The 15489-nt window shown below is 45.8% G+C and overlaps 1 protein-coding gene across 2 annotated transcripts in view; it reads right to left on the reverse strand.

Moving 5' to 3' along the window:
- The window catches only part of PRKCE (protein kinase C epsilon), a 512328-nt gene that overhangs the window by 34021 nt on the left and 462818 nt on the right, over window positions 1–15489 (reverse strand). For both annotated transcript variants that reach the window (XM_066378351.1, XM_066378350.1), the window contains one exon: window positions 1264–1402. In XM_066378351.1, the coding sequence (XP_066234448.1) occupies window positions 1264–1402 (139 nt within the window). The remainder of the gene's footprint in view (window positions 1–1263; window positions 1403–15489) is intronic.

Genomic DNA, 15489 nt, shown 5'->3' on the forward strand with positions numbered 1-15489 from the left:
CTTTACAACTCAAATCATTCACCAGGTGTTCCAAGAAGCTTCCCTGATTCCCCAGGACCCCATCTTGTGTTTCGTACCTATTTATTCTACTTAATTAGTTGTTTACTTACCTGTCACTCCCTCTAGACCAAAAGTTCTTTGAGGAGAGAGACCAGTGTCTTATTCAATTAATTATCCCCTCATTGCTTTGTGTCTAGCAGGTGCTCAAATAGTGCCGGCTGAAAGGAAATGAAATCTAAATGTGCTAACACACACCTATCCACCATGGGCAATGTTTAATGGGGATCAGTACTTCCTTCCCATCCTCCAAGTGTCACAACCCTCAAGACCATTTTATTTTGTATGTCAGGTACACTCTATCTTAAATCTGAATCATGACCTGTGGTGGCGCAGTGGATAAAGCGTTGACCTGGAAATGCTGAGGTCGCCAGTTCGAAACTCTAGGCTTGCCTGGTCAAGGCACATATGGGAGTTGATGCTTCTAGCTCCTCCCCCCTTCTCTCTCTCTGTCTCTCTTTCCTCTCTCTCCCTCCCTCCCTCTCTCTCTCTCTCTCTCTCTCTCTCTCCTCTCTCTAAAAATGAATAAATAAATAAAAAAAAACTGCAAAACTATTTAAAAAAAAATCTGAATCATGTCACCCTAGGCATCACTCGGTTGGGCAAGCTTGACTAAAGGCAAACAAACACTTTACAATGAGCAAAACATCTAAATAACTTTCACAAAAGGGCACCCCATTGGTGAGACTCAAAAGGAACATCTCAGATCTCCATTTATAATGAGGCAGTTAATCTCCTCCTCCCCCTCCTCCTTAATCCTGTGTGTTCCTTATGTAGAATCACCACTACACTAGAAATGGCAAATTAATCCTGGTTTTACTGTAAGCAAGTTATAGCCGGTTAAGTTCATTGCTGCCTTTATTAGTGGTGCTCCTTTATTATGGTTAGAAGTGAAAGCAATATGTCAACAAATTTCTCTTGGTCCCAGTTCCATTGGAAGTTCTGGGCTGGAATGAAAGAATAATATTTAGAAGGACCTGCCCAGATTTGGGGGATGGCCTGATACTTTCAGCTCACCCATTATCTCCTCTATCACCACCACTTCCTTATGCAGAAATCAGCAAGCCTTTTCTCCTTTTTCCATGGAATCCATCCTGGTTTTCAGGAGCCTTCCCCCAGCACCACCAAGTGACCCCAGTCCCTGGGGATGAAGCCCTGGCTCAGCCGTGGCAGCAGGAGGAGTTGGCCCTGTGCACACAGTCTCACCTCAGGAGCGATGTAGTCAGGAGTCCCACAGAACGTGGTTGTTGTCACACCATTCAGAATCCCTTCTTTGCACATCCCAAAGTCGGCCAGCTTGCAGTGACCTTCTGCATCCAGAAGGATGTTGTCCAGTTTCAAATCCCTGCAAGGCAGGCCAGAAGCACAGAGTTAATGCTTCACTCATCCCAATATGGTCCTTTCAGTTGGAGAGAGGTGCACATCTCAGGAAAACCTGCTACAAAATGGAAAGTTCTGCCTGACCAGGTGGTGGCGCAGCAGATAGAGTGTCAGGCTAAAATGCAGAAGACCAGGTTTGAACCCCAAGGTCGCTGGCTTGAGGAAGAGGTCACTCACTCTGCTGTAGCCCCCTGGTCAAGGCACATATGAGAAAGCAATTAATGAACAACTAAGGTGCTGCAATGAAGACTTGATGCTTCTCATCTCTCTCCCTTCCTGTCTGTCTTTCTCTGCATGTTCCTCTGTCTGACTCTCTCTCTCAGTCTCTGTCAAATAAATAAATAAATAAATAAATAAATAAATAAATAAATAATTAATAGAAAGTTCTGAGGAGGCTTAACCTGCCAGTAACCAACCTCAGACCAGGTCTCTCCCCCACGATGGCCAACCCCCAGAGGTGTCTCCATTCTCCCCAACATGAGGGAGGGGCTTCACAACCCCAGGACAACTGCAGTGTAAAAGATTAAAGTTAGTGGCTATTAATTGAAGCTATAGTATGTGCTGAAATTCATATTATTTAGACCTTGATATGAGAAAGAAGCAACTATGTCCCTGCCTTCATAAGTTAACCACGCAGATCACCTGGAGGAACAAGACTGACACCTGTGAACATCTGTGAGTCAGGTGAAACCACACAAGAATCAGGTGCCAAGCATGTGAGCTATTGCCTTTCAGGGGGAGGCACTGACAGCTGGTGGGGGCCGGAGGGCTTCTGGGAAACAGTGACTCTCAAGAGAAGCTTGGGTAGATGGTAAGGTTTGGAAAGAGAAAAGGTGGGAGGGAGGAGGAAGCCAATACAGTAGACGCAAAAGGTAGTGAAGACCAGAGGACTGGGTCCCAGTAAATGGTGAGGCAGGACCGGCATGCTGAAACCAACCACAGAGAGCTCCGAATGTCAGGAGGAGGGGCTTGACATTCATGCTGAGGGCAGTGGGAGCCCTGCCTGCATGTGCACCATGTATGTGCAAGATCCATCTTCTGGGAGCAAGCAGGCTGGGTGAGGGAGTGCCTGGGGCAGGAGGGAAGGCACACTGGTTGCAATAACAGACCTCTAGAGCTCAGGTGGGTCTGCGCATGAGTGAGGATCGTGATGGCAGGTGGATCAACCAGTGCAGCTCCCTGTGGCCAGTGTTACAGTTTCGGGGTCTGTGTAAGATCTTGTGTAAAATCTGGGATTTTGGGTGAGAATTACCTACCAACCAAGTCTGCAAACCCTAGACCTGTCCCATAGAAATACCTAGTCTTGAATGGAGGCCCCCCAGGGACTTCCTCAGGAGCCACTGTGGCATGGGGTGGGGCCTTGCAAAAAAGGCTCATTCTCCCACACGCAGAGCTGGAGGGGCCTTTCTTCCAAGCCTACTGGCATCTGCACTTGAACCCCTCCCCAATCAGGAATCCAGGCCTGAGCGCAAAGGTGGGGCAGGAAGCACTGGGGCCTGCCTGCCTCGCAGCCGTGGCCACATTTCCACTTGCAGTTGGGACTTCTTGAGAAAAGAGCACATAAAATGTGCTGCTCTAAGCAAATGCTCAGGAGCTGCAGAAAGAACAGGGAGCCCAACCAGCCCAGTCTGTGACTGGGATGCCTGACTCCCCTACCCCACCCCATCCCCCAGCCCTGGCCACTGTGTGTGGTCAAGGCTCCGCTTCAGCTGGGGGTGGAAAGCAGTGAGATGAACAGCAGCTTGGAGGCTGGGTTTTAATCACTATAGTGGCCGGATCCTGGTAAAGTCAAGTTGCTGCTCTGTTACCCCTTATCTGTCAAGTTGGACCAGATACGTTCCTGCTCCTAGGCTTGTTTCTGTGCCTGAAAAGTAGCAAGGTCTTAAACACTGCTATACCCACTTCCTTCATGAGTAAACTGAGTGGGAGGGAACAGGTGTGCTGTCAGCCCACCAGCTGGAGTCCTTGAGAGGTGGATGTATAGGCCCAGAATGTTCCGGCCCCTCCATACTCTTTAAACTCAAGTTGCCTCTCCAAGACCCAGGTGCAGGTGTAATGATCACCATGGCAACACTCACCTTAATAGTAACAATAACAACAACAACAACAACATGTGGAAAGCACCCCAGTCTACAAACCACACTCAAGTTCTGAACAACACTGAGAGTTAGGAAGAGCACACTCAGCTATTATTCTGGCAAAAATAAGTAAGCACAAGCCGGAAGAAGGTAAGTGATTTCTGTAAGGTGACAGGGCGTTGGTGGAACTAGGGCCTGAACTCAGGTCCCCAGCTCTGGGAGCTGGTGTTCTTGCCTCCGTGGGCTACACATACTTCAATGCCAGCCACCAACCCCAGCTTTATAAAGGACCCCTCATGCAGCCGCTCAGAGCACTCTCTTCTAAAGCCCTTGCTGTCATAGAGAGGACTACTTCTAATTTGTATGAATGGAATAGATTCAGAGGATTCCACACCAGCCTGAACCTTGCCCTTGTTCCGAAAATCGAGACTCAGCATTTCCGGCACATCAGGCTCAGCCTTTCCCTCAGCTCAGGGCTCCGGCTCAGGGTGAGAGAAGGTGGAATGTCTTATCTCCCTGCCCCCTCCACCGTGCTGCCCTCTCTCCCTGCCCTGGGCCAGAGGCACACCAGCCCTGTGCTGCCTGACCCCCTTCTCTCCGAGGAAGAAGCTGCTCTTGCCGAAGGCTCAGAGGACCCTGCCGGGCAGGCAGCTGCCTCTCTGCAGCAGTGAGGGAGGCCCCAGGCTGAAAGGTTTCTTCCCACCGTCCTGCCACTGGTGCCTGAGATCCCTCCACTAGTCACCTCCTCAGAGCCCCCTCCATTGCCTGCATTTTTCTAGAACTCTAGTTCCCCACACAAACCAAGTCCCATGGACAAGGCGGTGACTTATGTTCTTTTCCTTTGTGACAGGGAAACTAATGAAGCTTCAAAGACCCCCAGAGGGCCAGAAAGGCCTTTTCTAGAACATTGTTCCTCTGGGATTAGTGAGTTTCATTAAAAATAAAAATACTGATACCACTGGGACCAAATTTGTCTGGTCCTGGGTTCTCAGTGAGTTCCGAGTGGGATGTCCGTATATGGGAGAGCTCAGGGCAGCCCAGGGCCATGCTTGCTCAGACAGAGAAGATGGGAGGAAAAAAGGCCCTTCCCTAAAAGGGAGTCGGGGGTGAGGGCTGCTGAAAGAAGGTGGCCTCCCTGGAGTTCTGCTGCTGCACAGTTGGCTGAGGGCTGAGCTCCCCTCATGCTCTCTCCCTCCTAGCACAGCTGCCCCGGGACCCCAGACATTCTACTTCCTCTTCCTGCTTCTCCCACCTCTTGGCTTTAAGTGCTGCCCCTTCACTAGGGGCTTCCAAGTCTTCCCAGCCCCCTTCCCAGCCCCCTTCCCAGCCCTGCCTCCTCTGAGGCCCAGCCCATCAAACATGCTGACTGACAGCTCTGCAAAGAAGGACGTCTGCTTAGCTATTAATCCCTGTCTACTCGGTTCTCAAATACAAGGCCAGGGCACTTCTGAGCACTGGGGATAGTTCCAAGGAGTGGGGTCATTTTTTTTAATAGTGGGGGGAAAAGGCAGCAAAATCCCTGTCCCTATATATGAGCCAATGTGACTAGCCTTTGCTTATTAAGTTTATCTATTAATAGTTTCATTTATTTTTTTTCAGTTGGTAATACATTCATATATTCGTAAAGTCTAAAGCATAAAAGGGCATACAGTGTATACTCTCCCTCCTGCACCTGTTCCTCAGACACTCCTTTCTCCCCCTGAAGGCACTGCTTTCTGTTTAGCTTCCACGCACCCTCTTGCTCACACTGTGTACATACATGAGAAAATGTGAATATATTCAAGCACACTTTGGAGATATTGTGGGTTCAGTCCTGATCACCACAATAAAGTGAGTGTCAATAAAATGAGTCACATCATTTTTTTGGTTTCTCAGTGAATATAAAAGTTATATTTACAACACCCTGTGGTTTATTAAGTGTGCAATGGCATTGCCTAAAAAAATGTACATACCTTAATTAGAAAATACTTTATTGCTATAACAATGCTATCAGCTAAAACTTCATAAGTTGTAACTGTTTGCTGATAGAGTAACATCAAAGATTACTGATCACAGATCACCATAACAAATATAATAAGAGAGTTTGAAATAGGAGAATTACTAAAATGTGAAATAGAGACATGAAGTGAGCAAATGTTGGGAAAACGGCACTAAAAGACTTGCTTGATGCAGAATTGCCACACACCTTTAATTTGTAAAAAAAACCCCAATATTTGTGAAGTGCAATAAAATGAATATTCATTTACCCCCTTTTAACTAACTGGAGCTTACTATATATACCGTACTTTTTCCACTTACTATAGAGTAAATATCATTCTGTCTTGGTACATAAAGAACCTCCTAATTATTTTTTATGGCTGCATAATACCTTACCCTATTTACTGGGGAACATTTAAGATGCTTCCAGTACTGTGCTATTACAAACAGGGCTGTGGTGAATAAGTTTGTATACAATATCTTGCATATACATGAAGGTAACTATATACATTTCCTAGATATGAAATTTTTGAATCTGAGAGTACAAGAATGTGGATTTCAATAGATATTAGAAGTTGAATAATTTACACTTTTATCAGCAGTATATGATAGTGCTGCTCACCAACATGGTATGTTAGCAATTTTTTGGTTGCGAAACAGTATCTCAGTATATGCTTAAGTTTCTCTATTAAGTTTGAGCATTTTTCATATATTTAAAGTGATCTGTACTTTTTATCTGTGAACTGTCTGCTGCCCATTTTCCTTTAGTGGTGTTTGTTTTTTAATGATTTTTTGGAGCTTTTTCTATATTAAGGACAAACTAGGTATGAACTAAAAACTAATTTGTCCTAGTTTACTGTTTTGAAACTCACTTTTGACATTGCTTGCAGTGGTTTTGTCATGCTGATACAATTTAGTTTTATGTAATTGAGTTGATCTTTAATTTTTATAGTCTTTGAATTTCATGTCTTAATTTCAAAGTCATAAAACCATTCTCCCAAGTTTCTCATAGTACTTTGATGCTTTCATTTTATAAACTCGTCTTTGATGTATTTAGAATTGGTCCTGATAAAGATGTGAAGTATAGATCCAACTTTGTTTCCAGACATTTAGTGAATTCTCCTAATCTCATATGTTAACTAGTTCATATCTTTTCTTCACTGACTGAAATACCACATTGATCAAACACTGGTGCTAGATCCCCACATGTATTTGAATTTATTTCTGTACTCTTTATTGTATAATACTGATCTATTCCACACTTGTTTACTTATTATAGGTTTATAATATGTTTTAACATTCATTAATAAGGCTGGTCCCCTTATTACTGTTCTTTTTCAAAATTACTGACGACTCTTGCTTGTTCATTTTTCCATAGAAACCTTAGACTCATCTGTCTAGTTTTAAAAAGTATCCTGGTGGTGATTTTATTTGGAACATGTTTAAAGTTATAAATTAACTCAGGGAGAATTGGTATTTTTATGATGTTGAGTCTTCCTATCTAATAATAGTGTTTGTCTATTTGTCTGAGTCTTGTCTGTGTCCTTTAGGAGGATTTTAAAGTTCTCTCATATAGATCTTGTCCATATCTTGTTATATTTTATGGCATTTTGATGGCTGTCCCAATATTCATTCTCACTTTCTTGCTTAGTGAGAGAAATTTTTTTTAAGCCATGTACATAGTGACGCGGCTGTAAACTAGAATTCAAAGCCTTCCTCAGAGCTGGGTGTGGTTATGTGACTAATGTAGCCAATCAGATGTGAGAAAGTCTTCTTAAAAGGAACAGCCTTACTCTGCCTTTTCTCTCCTTCCTTTATCCTGTTGCCTGAATGAGGATATAGTGCCTGGAGTTCTAGCATATGCTCCTGTGACCAAAAACACAAGGACCAGGCCCCAGGAATGGTCACTGGAATCCCACCTCTCGATAGTTATCTTATTTAAAGCACTGTTGTCTGGAGTTTATATGGTAATTGAAGCTGAATCCACTTTAAATAACCCAAATTATTATTTTTTTATCTTAAATTCTTATAGTAGATAGAGTCTTTTCTTCCATTCTATCTTCAATTTTGTTGCCTATGCATATGCAAGCCATCGACCTCTGCTCATCATTCTGTGCCCTGCCACCACACGGAACATGACTTTTAAAGAGGAGTTTCCCGGTTGATTCTCTGGATTTTCCAAATCATTTGGTACGAATGACTATTTTACCAAAAACTCCTCCTTTGCAGTGTTTATGCAGTGATTGTGTAGACTAGAATCTTAACAACAAAGCTAAATAATAATGGTGATAGCAAGCATCTTGGTAGTCCCTGATTTTTTTTGGGTGGGGGGTGCTTCCAGCATTTCTCCCTCAGGAAGAATTCCTTTATCATTGCCCTTGCCACCTGACATCCAGATTGAAGGCTACCTTACTGTATCCTGCACCAGAATGAGGACTGCGAGAGCTTCCATAGGACCTCCCATCCACCCCAGCTACCAGAGGGCCAAACAGACTGTGAGGACAAGGGGAAGGAGCAGGCCAGGCAGTGTCCCTTCCATCGAGGGTTTCTCAGCCGTGGCACATTGGAGCTGGATTAATATTTGAGGCTGCACAGTTCTTTGTTGTGGGGGCTGTTCTGAGCACTGTAGGATGTTACACAGTATCCCTGACCTCCATGCATTAGATGCTATTAGTAACACTTCCTGGCAAGTTTTGAGACCTAAACATGTCTCTAGACATTGTCAAACGCCCCCTGCAGGGTCTATGGTGGTCAAATACTACTTAATCTAAGCTTTAGCAGTGATCAAAGCTCCAAGATGGTCTGGCCCAGATCATCAAGCTGAACAGGAATTCGGGAGCAATGTTGCAGCTGTCAGAGAAGAGTGGGTTTGCCTAGAATGCCCCTATGATTTTTATCCCTGGGAGTTGGCAATCCTGACTATCCTATCCTTGTTAACATTTGAAATGTATGAGGAAACTGAGACTCAGAAAAGGCAAGTCATTAGGTTGCAAAGCTGGTAAGAGACAGAGCCGGGCTGACTCCATATGACCGTGCGTGACCATCTTTCCCAGGGGTCCCCAAACTTTTTACACAGGGGGCCAGTTCACTGTCCCTCAGACCATTGGAGGGCCGGACTATAGAAAAAAAAACTATGAAAAAATCCCTATGCACACTGCACATATCTTATTTTAAAGTAAAAATACAAAACGGGAACAAATACAATATTTAAAATAAAGAACAAGTAAATTTAAATCAACAAACTGACCAGTATTTCAATGGGAACTATAGGCCTGCTTTTGGCTAATGAGATGGTCAATGTCTGGTTCCATATTTGTCACTGCTAGCCGTAACAAGAGATATGACGCACTTCCAGAGCCGTGATGCGTGCATCCCGCATCACCAGAAGTAGTACTGTACGTGAGAGACGCCGCACTTTGTGGCGCCATCACAGTACTCCAGGAGCATCTTTGCTCCTCTCACTGACCACCAAGGAAAGAGGTGCCCCTTCCGGAAGTGCGGCGGGGGCCGGATAAATGGCCTCAGGGGGCTGCATGCAGCCCGCGGGGCCGTAGTTTGGGGATCCCTGATCTTTCCGGTCAAATGTAAAACCCATGAGTTGGAAGTCCCTATCTGCTGGTTTTACCCAACTTCTTTGGGCTGGGAAAGGAAGGCTTTGTGGTAGGAAAGGGAATACAGCCGCTGCCAGGGAAGAACTGAGCTAGAGGCTGCATGGTATAACCCAGGCTACCATGGGGTGGACACACAGATTTCTTCCAGAAACTCAAAAAGCAGCAAGAGAGGAAATTCCAAAAACAATGTACCATCAAAAAAAAAAAATCTTTAAAACCTGAAGGGATAAAGAAAGATCTAGCAGTTAGTTTTATGAAGGAAAAAAAGAAGTTTTTCTAAGACCAACTATGCTTCTTTACTAGGGAAGGGGAAAGGGATCTGTGAGTAAAAGCAAAGACCCCTAAAATGAATTTTCTGTGAGGTGGGGAAGAAATGGTCTCACGGTGAGGGAGCAGTGGTAGGTCAAATTATACTTTTACTTTCAATGAAAGTATACTTTTAAAGTGATAAGAAATCAATTGTTGATATCTCTAGAAATGTGGGTGATTTGGCTTTGAAGAATTGCCATCCCCATAGCTACCTTTGCATCTTATTCGGTGTCTGGCTTACATATAAGCCATAGCTGGCTCCTACATGCTGTGATGTGAAGTGCTGGGTGGCTCCCCCAGTTTCTCTTTTCCTGGGGTGCAGGTAGGAGGTAAAGGAGTTCTGAAGCTGAATCATAACTCTGCTGCTTACTAGCAAATGCTGTTGGGCTGATCCAAACCCATGCCTCTGGGACTCAATCTCCTTATCTATGAAAAGAGGATAATCTTGCCACGTTGGAATGATGTCGCAGAGGCGACAGGGCCTGATACATGGAGGTTACCTTGGAACCTCTGCCCTTGCCAGCCATCTTCAACAGTCATTTCTTAAAACATACATCCTTTGTGAGGGAAAGTCATGAGATCCCTAACAACCTTTTTAACTTTTGAAAAATACTTATTACCTTTTATTGTGTATAAGCCACCGAGATAGATACTGTCGAGACAGATACTGTAGGATGGAAATAGGAAGCATATGCAACTATAACATATGGGAGAAAGTGATGAATAATACTTAAATGACAGAGAGAGAGAGAGACTGACACTGTTGGTCTGTGAGAGCATGGGGGACCCCTTTCCTCTGGGCCTGGGGAATGGCACTGCATGGGAATGCCCAGAGCCCCAGGGGAGAAAGCAACGTGGGGGGGCAGGCAGGGAGTAGGGCGTAGGGCTGCACAGGTGTTACTAATCAGGGATGTGACAGCTTCCAGATCCTAGTGAACCTCTCAGGACCTGGGATGGCCATGCTGTGAGTGGGGGGTGCATGGGGGGCTTCTGCAGAGCCACGGGAGCTGCTGTGGTTAGCAGCTGTCTGTCCTGTGCTCTGGGGTCCCCCATGTGCTATCATTCACCTCACTACCTTTACTGACCACGACAGTCCTGGGCAGGGGGTATCACCATCCACACTCGACAGATAAAGGACTCAGGAAGCACACGGCTCACAGGGGAACTGGACCTGATCATCAGAAGTTGCATGGGATCCTGTTTTCTTGACAAGCCCATTCAGTGGTGTCATCTGAAAACTCATCCTTTTCCATTTATAAAATTTTATTTTCCTAATTTGACAGTAGATTCCCCAAGAATAAGGGCCGGAAAACTCTTCTCTGGGAACCACACAGCACTAAGCAAAGGGCTGGCACACGTGACAGCCTTTACACACAAGAACTGAAAAAAACCTTTTGCTTGACTTGAAAACCCTAAAGGAGGAGCCCAGGAGCCCCTGTGCTCTTCGCCCAGGCTCTGCGGCCCCCACTCCCTGCATGCTGCCCTCCTGGGCATGCTCATCCTCAGAAGCTCAGGCCTGAGGGCCACCGCAGGACAGCAAATCCTTCTATTTACTTAGAGATAAAAGATGAGAACTATTAATTCGCAGATGCCAAGTATCTGGATCACCAGAGAAAAAGGCCCTCGGGGAGGTTATGAAGAAACTGTGCTTGTTTTTGAACAAATAGTAGAGACTTGTGAATGACTGTGGTTAATCAGATGGGAATACAGGCTCTTCTGGTAGATGTTGCCAGACACCTTCATAAATTTAACAACATATTCAAGAGGAAGACAATTTCCCTCTTCAGTGGAGTCAGACTCCCCTCCATGTTGTGACCAATGTTGGTGACTGGCTGGCATCCTCTACCAGCTTTCTCTGCACAGCGCCCTCCGAGCTCCCCCAGGAGTGCTAGATCACTCAAACCCCACCCAGGCCACACGGGACGGCAAGCAAGACGTCTGGGAACATGCGCCACTTGCCTCGCCATCACATAGAAAAGCAAAATTTGCTTGTGTCAGAGTCAAGGTAAGGATTTCAAAATTCTCTATTGCAGTCCTGACACCTGAGAGTTAATGGTAATATTTCACTCTGGGCCATTCTGTAGGTAAATTCTTCTCCAAGCCTTTCAATAGAAATAGCTCATTCATTTAGGAACAAAATAATAACTACCTCCCCCCCCCCCAAAGCTTCTGTATGTCACGCACAGTGTTTAAGTCTCTTATATGATTTATCTCATTTTATTTCACAAATAGCCTGAGTCTGGTAGGACTATTATTATCTCCATGAAGAAGAAGGATATTTGGGGTCACCTACCTGGCCCTGGACACACAGGTGGTGAATGACAGAGTCGGCTCTGCCTGACATTAACCCTCATGCTTTTAACCACTTTGCTCTGTTGCTTGAAGAGGAAAAAAATAATTGTGTCTACACTCCTCCCTTTCTGTGGGATTGAGAACACAGCTGATGCTGTTGAGGTGATGGTTGTTTTTGATTCATAGCAACATGGTTCTAAGATGTAACTGATAAGCTAAATGAGGTATTTTGACCAAACAGATGACCCCTTGTCCGAAGTGAGCAGACCTTCAGCTACTACAGTGACAGCGGGAAACCTGAGGTGTGAAACAGTATCCCCATTCATGGCCAAAATAAATAGCCTGAGACTCTACCTGGCCCTTTAAACCCGGGATCATGACAGAATAACTCACCTGATTGCACGGCTGCCCAATTACTTATTTTATCACAGCAAGGAAAGCAAATTCTTATCCTTAATACTGATGGATAATAAATATTCTGACCTCCACTATGAAAAAGAGGCCTTGGCTTGTGTCCCCAGCAAGCGGGGAGGGGGCTGCACTCCCTGTCACGACACTACACCTAGTACCCCTATTCCTCTCCAGGCTATCGACCAGCTTGCACTCTGAAACTGTTATTTGGGGTTCAGTGTGCTGACTGGAGCTAAGGATAGCAGTGACCTCCAGCAAGCCACTTCTCTGAGTTAACACGGCTCAGAAAATGAGATAACACGGCTGGATGAGTTAATCCCCAAGGACCCTTCTTGTCTAAGATCCTGGGAAGTGAAGGCAGCTGGAGTCCATGAAACTTGAACTTACAATTCTGGCTGTTGCACACCAAATGTTTCCCTTTCCACTTCGGAGCAAACCTTTGCCTGGCAGGCGTATTCCACAGCAAGTAAATCAGATGAAGCTCTCCTCCGGCTTGCATTCTTTAATGACGCCCCATGGACACGCTTCCTAGAGTGACGTGAGAGGCCTCTGGTCTCCACCAGTCTGGCCTTTTAGTCTCCCACCTCACCCCCCCCCCTCCCAATCCAAACCTGGGGTCTGGGGACTGTGGGAGGGGGCCCAGATATGTCAGGTTATCTCCTGCCTCAGTGTCCCTTTCGAGTATCTGTCTTCCACAATGGAGTCGTGAGGGCAGGGCCTGCAATCCTCCCAGTGCCTGGTGCATCCTAGCTTCTCTGTACCTGTTGGTCAAATGGATGAAGGAATAAATGAGTGAGTGGAGAGGTGATTTGTGGACCATGGTTCCAGGCAGCCAGATGACCTGAACAAACATTTTCAGGTAACATATGGAACTATTAAAACATGTTATTTAAAAACTATTACAGCTAGGGCCCAAACCATCAGAGGCAGCTGAATATGACATTCTCTCAAACTTTTTAATCCCTTCTCCTATTACACTCAGGAAGAACTCCTTGGCTAACTTCCAGCAGCTTCCATGGCAGTCAGAGTGGAACTCAAGCGCCTCATTCTAGCTCTGGGGATGGCTGCCCTCTCCCCGTCTGTCCAGTCTCTGACGGTTCAAGCTCACCAAGCTCTTGCCTGCCTTGAAACCTTTGCCACACTGCTATTCCCTCTCCCTGGAGGACAGACTCCTCAGCATTCAGGTGCCTGTCTCCATCCCCTTTTCTCAAAAGAGACTCTCTTGTCTACCCTGTCTCAGCCCCTTACTTTACTCTCAGTCACCTTGGTTATTTTCTTTGCAGCAGTGATTACAATCTATAACTACTTTCTTGTCTATTTCCTTGAGTTTTTCTCAGTGAGCTCCATGAGAACAGGGGCTGTGACTTGACTTCACATTCACGGTTTGGTCCCCAGAGTCCTGCAAAGTGCCTGACACTCAATGTTCATTGACTGGATAGGAAAAGATAATGGGCAGGATCTTTATGAAGTCCATTTTAGGGCCAGTCTAGTTAATGGCAGGATTACTACTACTAAGACATTGCCTAGTTGGCCCTATTATGTAATATTCTACAACATTTACGGAGTTGCCACTCAAAAGTCTGTTTTTGTGCTAGGTCTGGAGGATACTGAGAGAGAAGACACAGTCCCTGCCCTCCAGGAGGGGACTGGAGGGAGCAGTAGACACCAGGGGAGAATACTTGGGTGGTAAGTTCTATACCAGAGGGACAAACAGGACACCACCATTGCCCTTAGAAGGCAAGGGCTGCCGGTCTTGCCTTTTTTGGGCCAGTGACTTGTAGCTAAAAATCCAGCCAGCATACTGTCATCACAGAAAGGGCCAGTCCAGCCAAAGGACCAAGAGTAACCTTTAGGGGGGAGGCGTGCTGGAGCCTGGCGGAAACAGACTGTAGAACCCTCCACGGGGCAGAATTCCCGGACCCGAGGGCCAGAAAGCCACTCTTCAGGTTCCTTTGTCCGGAGAGAAGTTGCCAAAAGTAGTAAGAGTAGGTCTTCCATATCCAGCCACACAAGGAGCCACGTGCTAAGAGAGCGGTCAGCACCTCGCAGGTCACCCCGCCCCAGATCAAGAGCTGAGGAAACACAAATGGAGCTCCACACGAGTTGAGGGGGATGTAGGGAGAGCACGTCTTCCTGGAAAGTGGGGGTCACCCAAGTGACGGAGGATATCAGAGGCCTCGTGCAAGGCCAGGGAGCTGAAAAGGGCTGACCTCCGAGGGGACAGGGAACAGATTTTATTTTTCTTAAAAAAAGAAGTCTTACATTTGTATTTGTTTAATTTGGCCACTTAAAGCAAATTTGGTATTTGCTTTAAGAGCGTGTGGTGCTTTTCAGCTAATCAGAAATGTGAACGCGCGCACACGTATGTGCGCCTGCGTACGTGCAGCGGAGAAAGGCTCTAGGGCTGTGCTCAGGCCCACACGCGTGTCTGTGCGCTCGGGCCCACAGCTAACGAACAGGGAGAGTACATGGGTCCATGAGCATCAGGCGGGTTAAGAAGACTCCTGTTTTTCATCAGAGCGGACACATCCTGGTAGAGTTTACAAAACAAAGACAATGAGAGCTAAAGACAGTCTTCATTGCTCCACTTGATGAATATTGACTGGGTACTTACTATGTACCAGGGAGGGCCAGGTGCTGGTGTGAGGGCAGGGCTCTACCACACACACAGTCTGAGTCTGAGGTACCTGGGAGACCTTTAACTGGATGCTGAGCGGGTGGTGATATATAAAGTTTTGGGCTGGGGAACCAATGAGTGTAGGTGAATTTTTCTGAGAAGAGGATATAATCTAAGAAAAGAAGAAGGCTAGAACTGGTCTGTGAGTGAGTCCAACAATTAATGGGCAGGAGGAACAATTGAACAACAGCCAGAGAGGAAACTCAGATGACTGAGTGGCCAGGAAGCCTCAGGAGAAGGCGGACTCCACCCCAGGTCATGGCCAGTCACTGACACGCTGTCTTACGTCTGGTGATTTAGCCGCTTAGAGATCTTTTTATCCAAGGGAAAGAGTTATTTGTCCTTATTTATGGTTACCGATATTTTCTCTTTATACGTTGAGATTCCAATTTAGAAATAATAATAATAAACAGCAATTTTCCAGAAAAGACTTTCCAAGCTCGACTCAAGTGTCATGTGCTAGGGTCTACCCAGTGAAAAGTGTTAATAATAAAAAAAAATTGTAAGCTTCAAATCTGCCAGTGAGAGGAAGAGAGGGATTTCCAGAATTCCACTAAGAGAGAGAGAAAAAAAGGGAAAGCAACAATTTTGTAAGCGACATTGGGAGACATGCCCTTGCATAGCCATCTCCTTGTCGGAACCCCCGTTCAGAGAAAACCTAATGGAGCTCCATGTTCTCTTGACTGGAGCCGTCCAG

The sequence above is a fragment of the Saccopteryx leptura genome, chromosome 3, assembly GCF_036850995.1.
Source record: "Saccopteryx leptura isolate mSacLep1 chromosome 3, mSacLep1_pri_phased_curated, whole genome shotgun sequence".
NCBI lineage: Eukaryota > Metazoa > Chordata > Mammalia > Chiroptera > Emballonuridae > Saccopteryx > Saccopteryx leptura.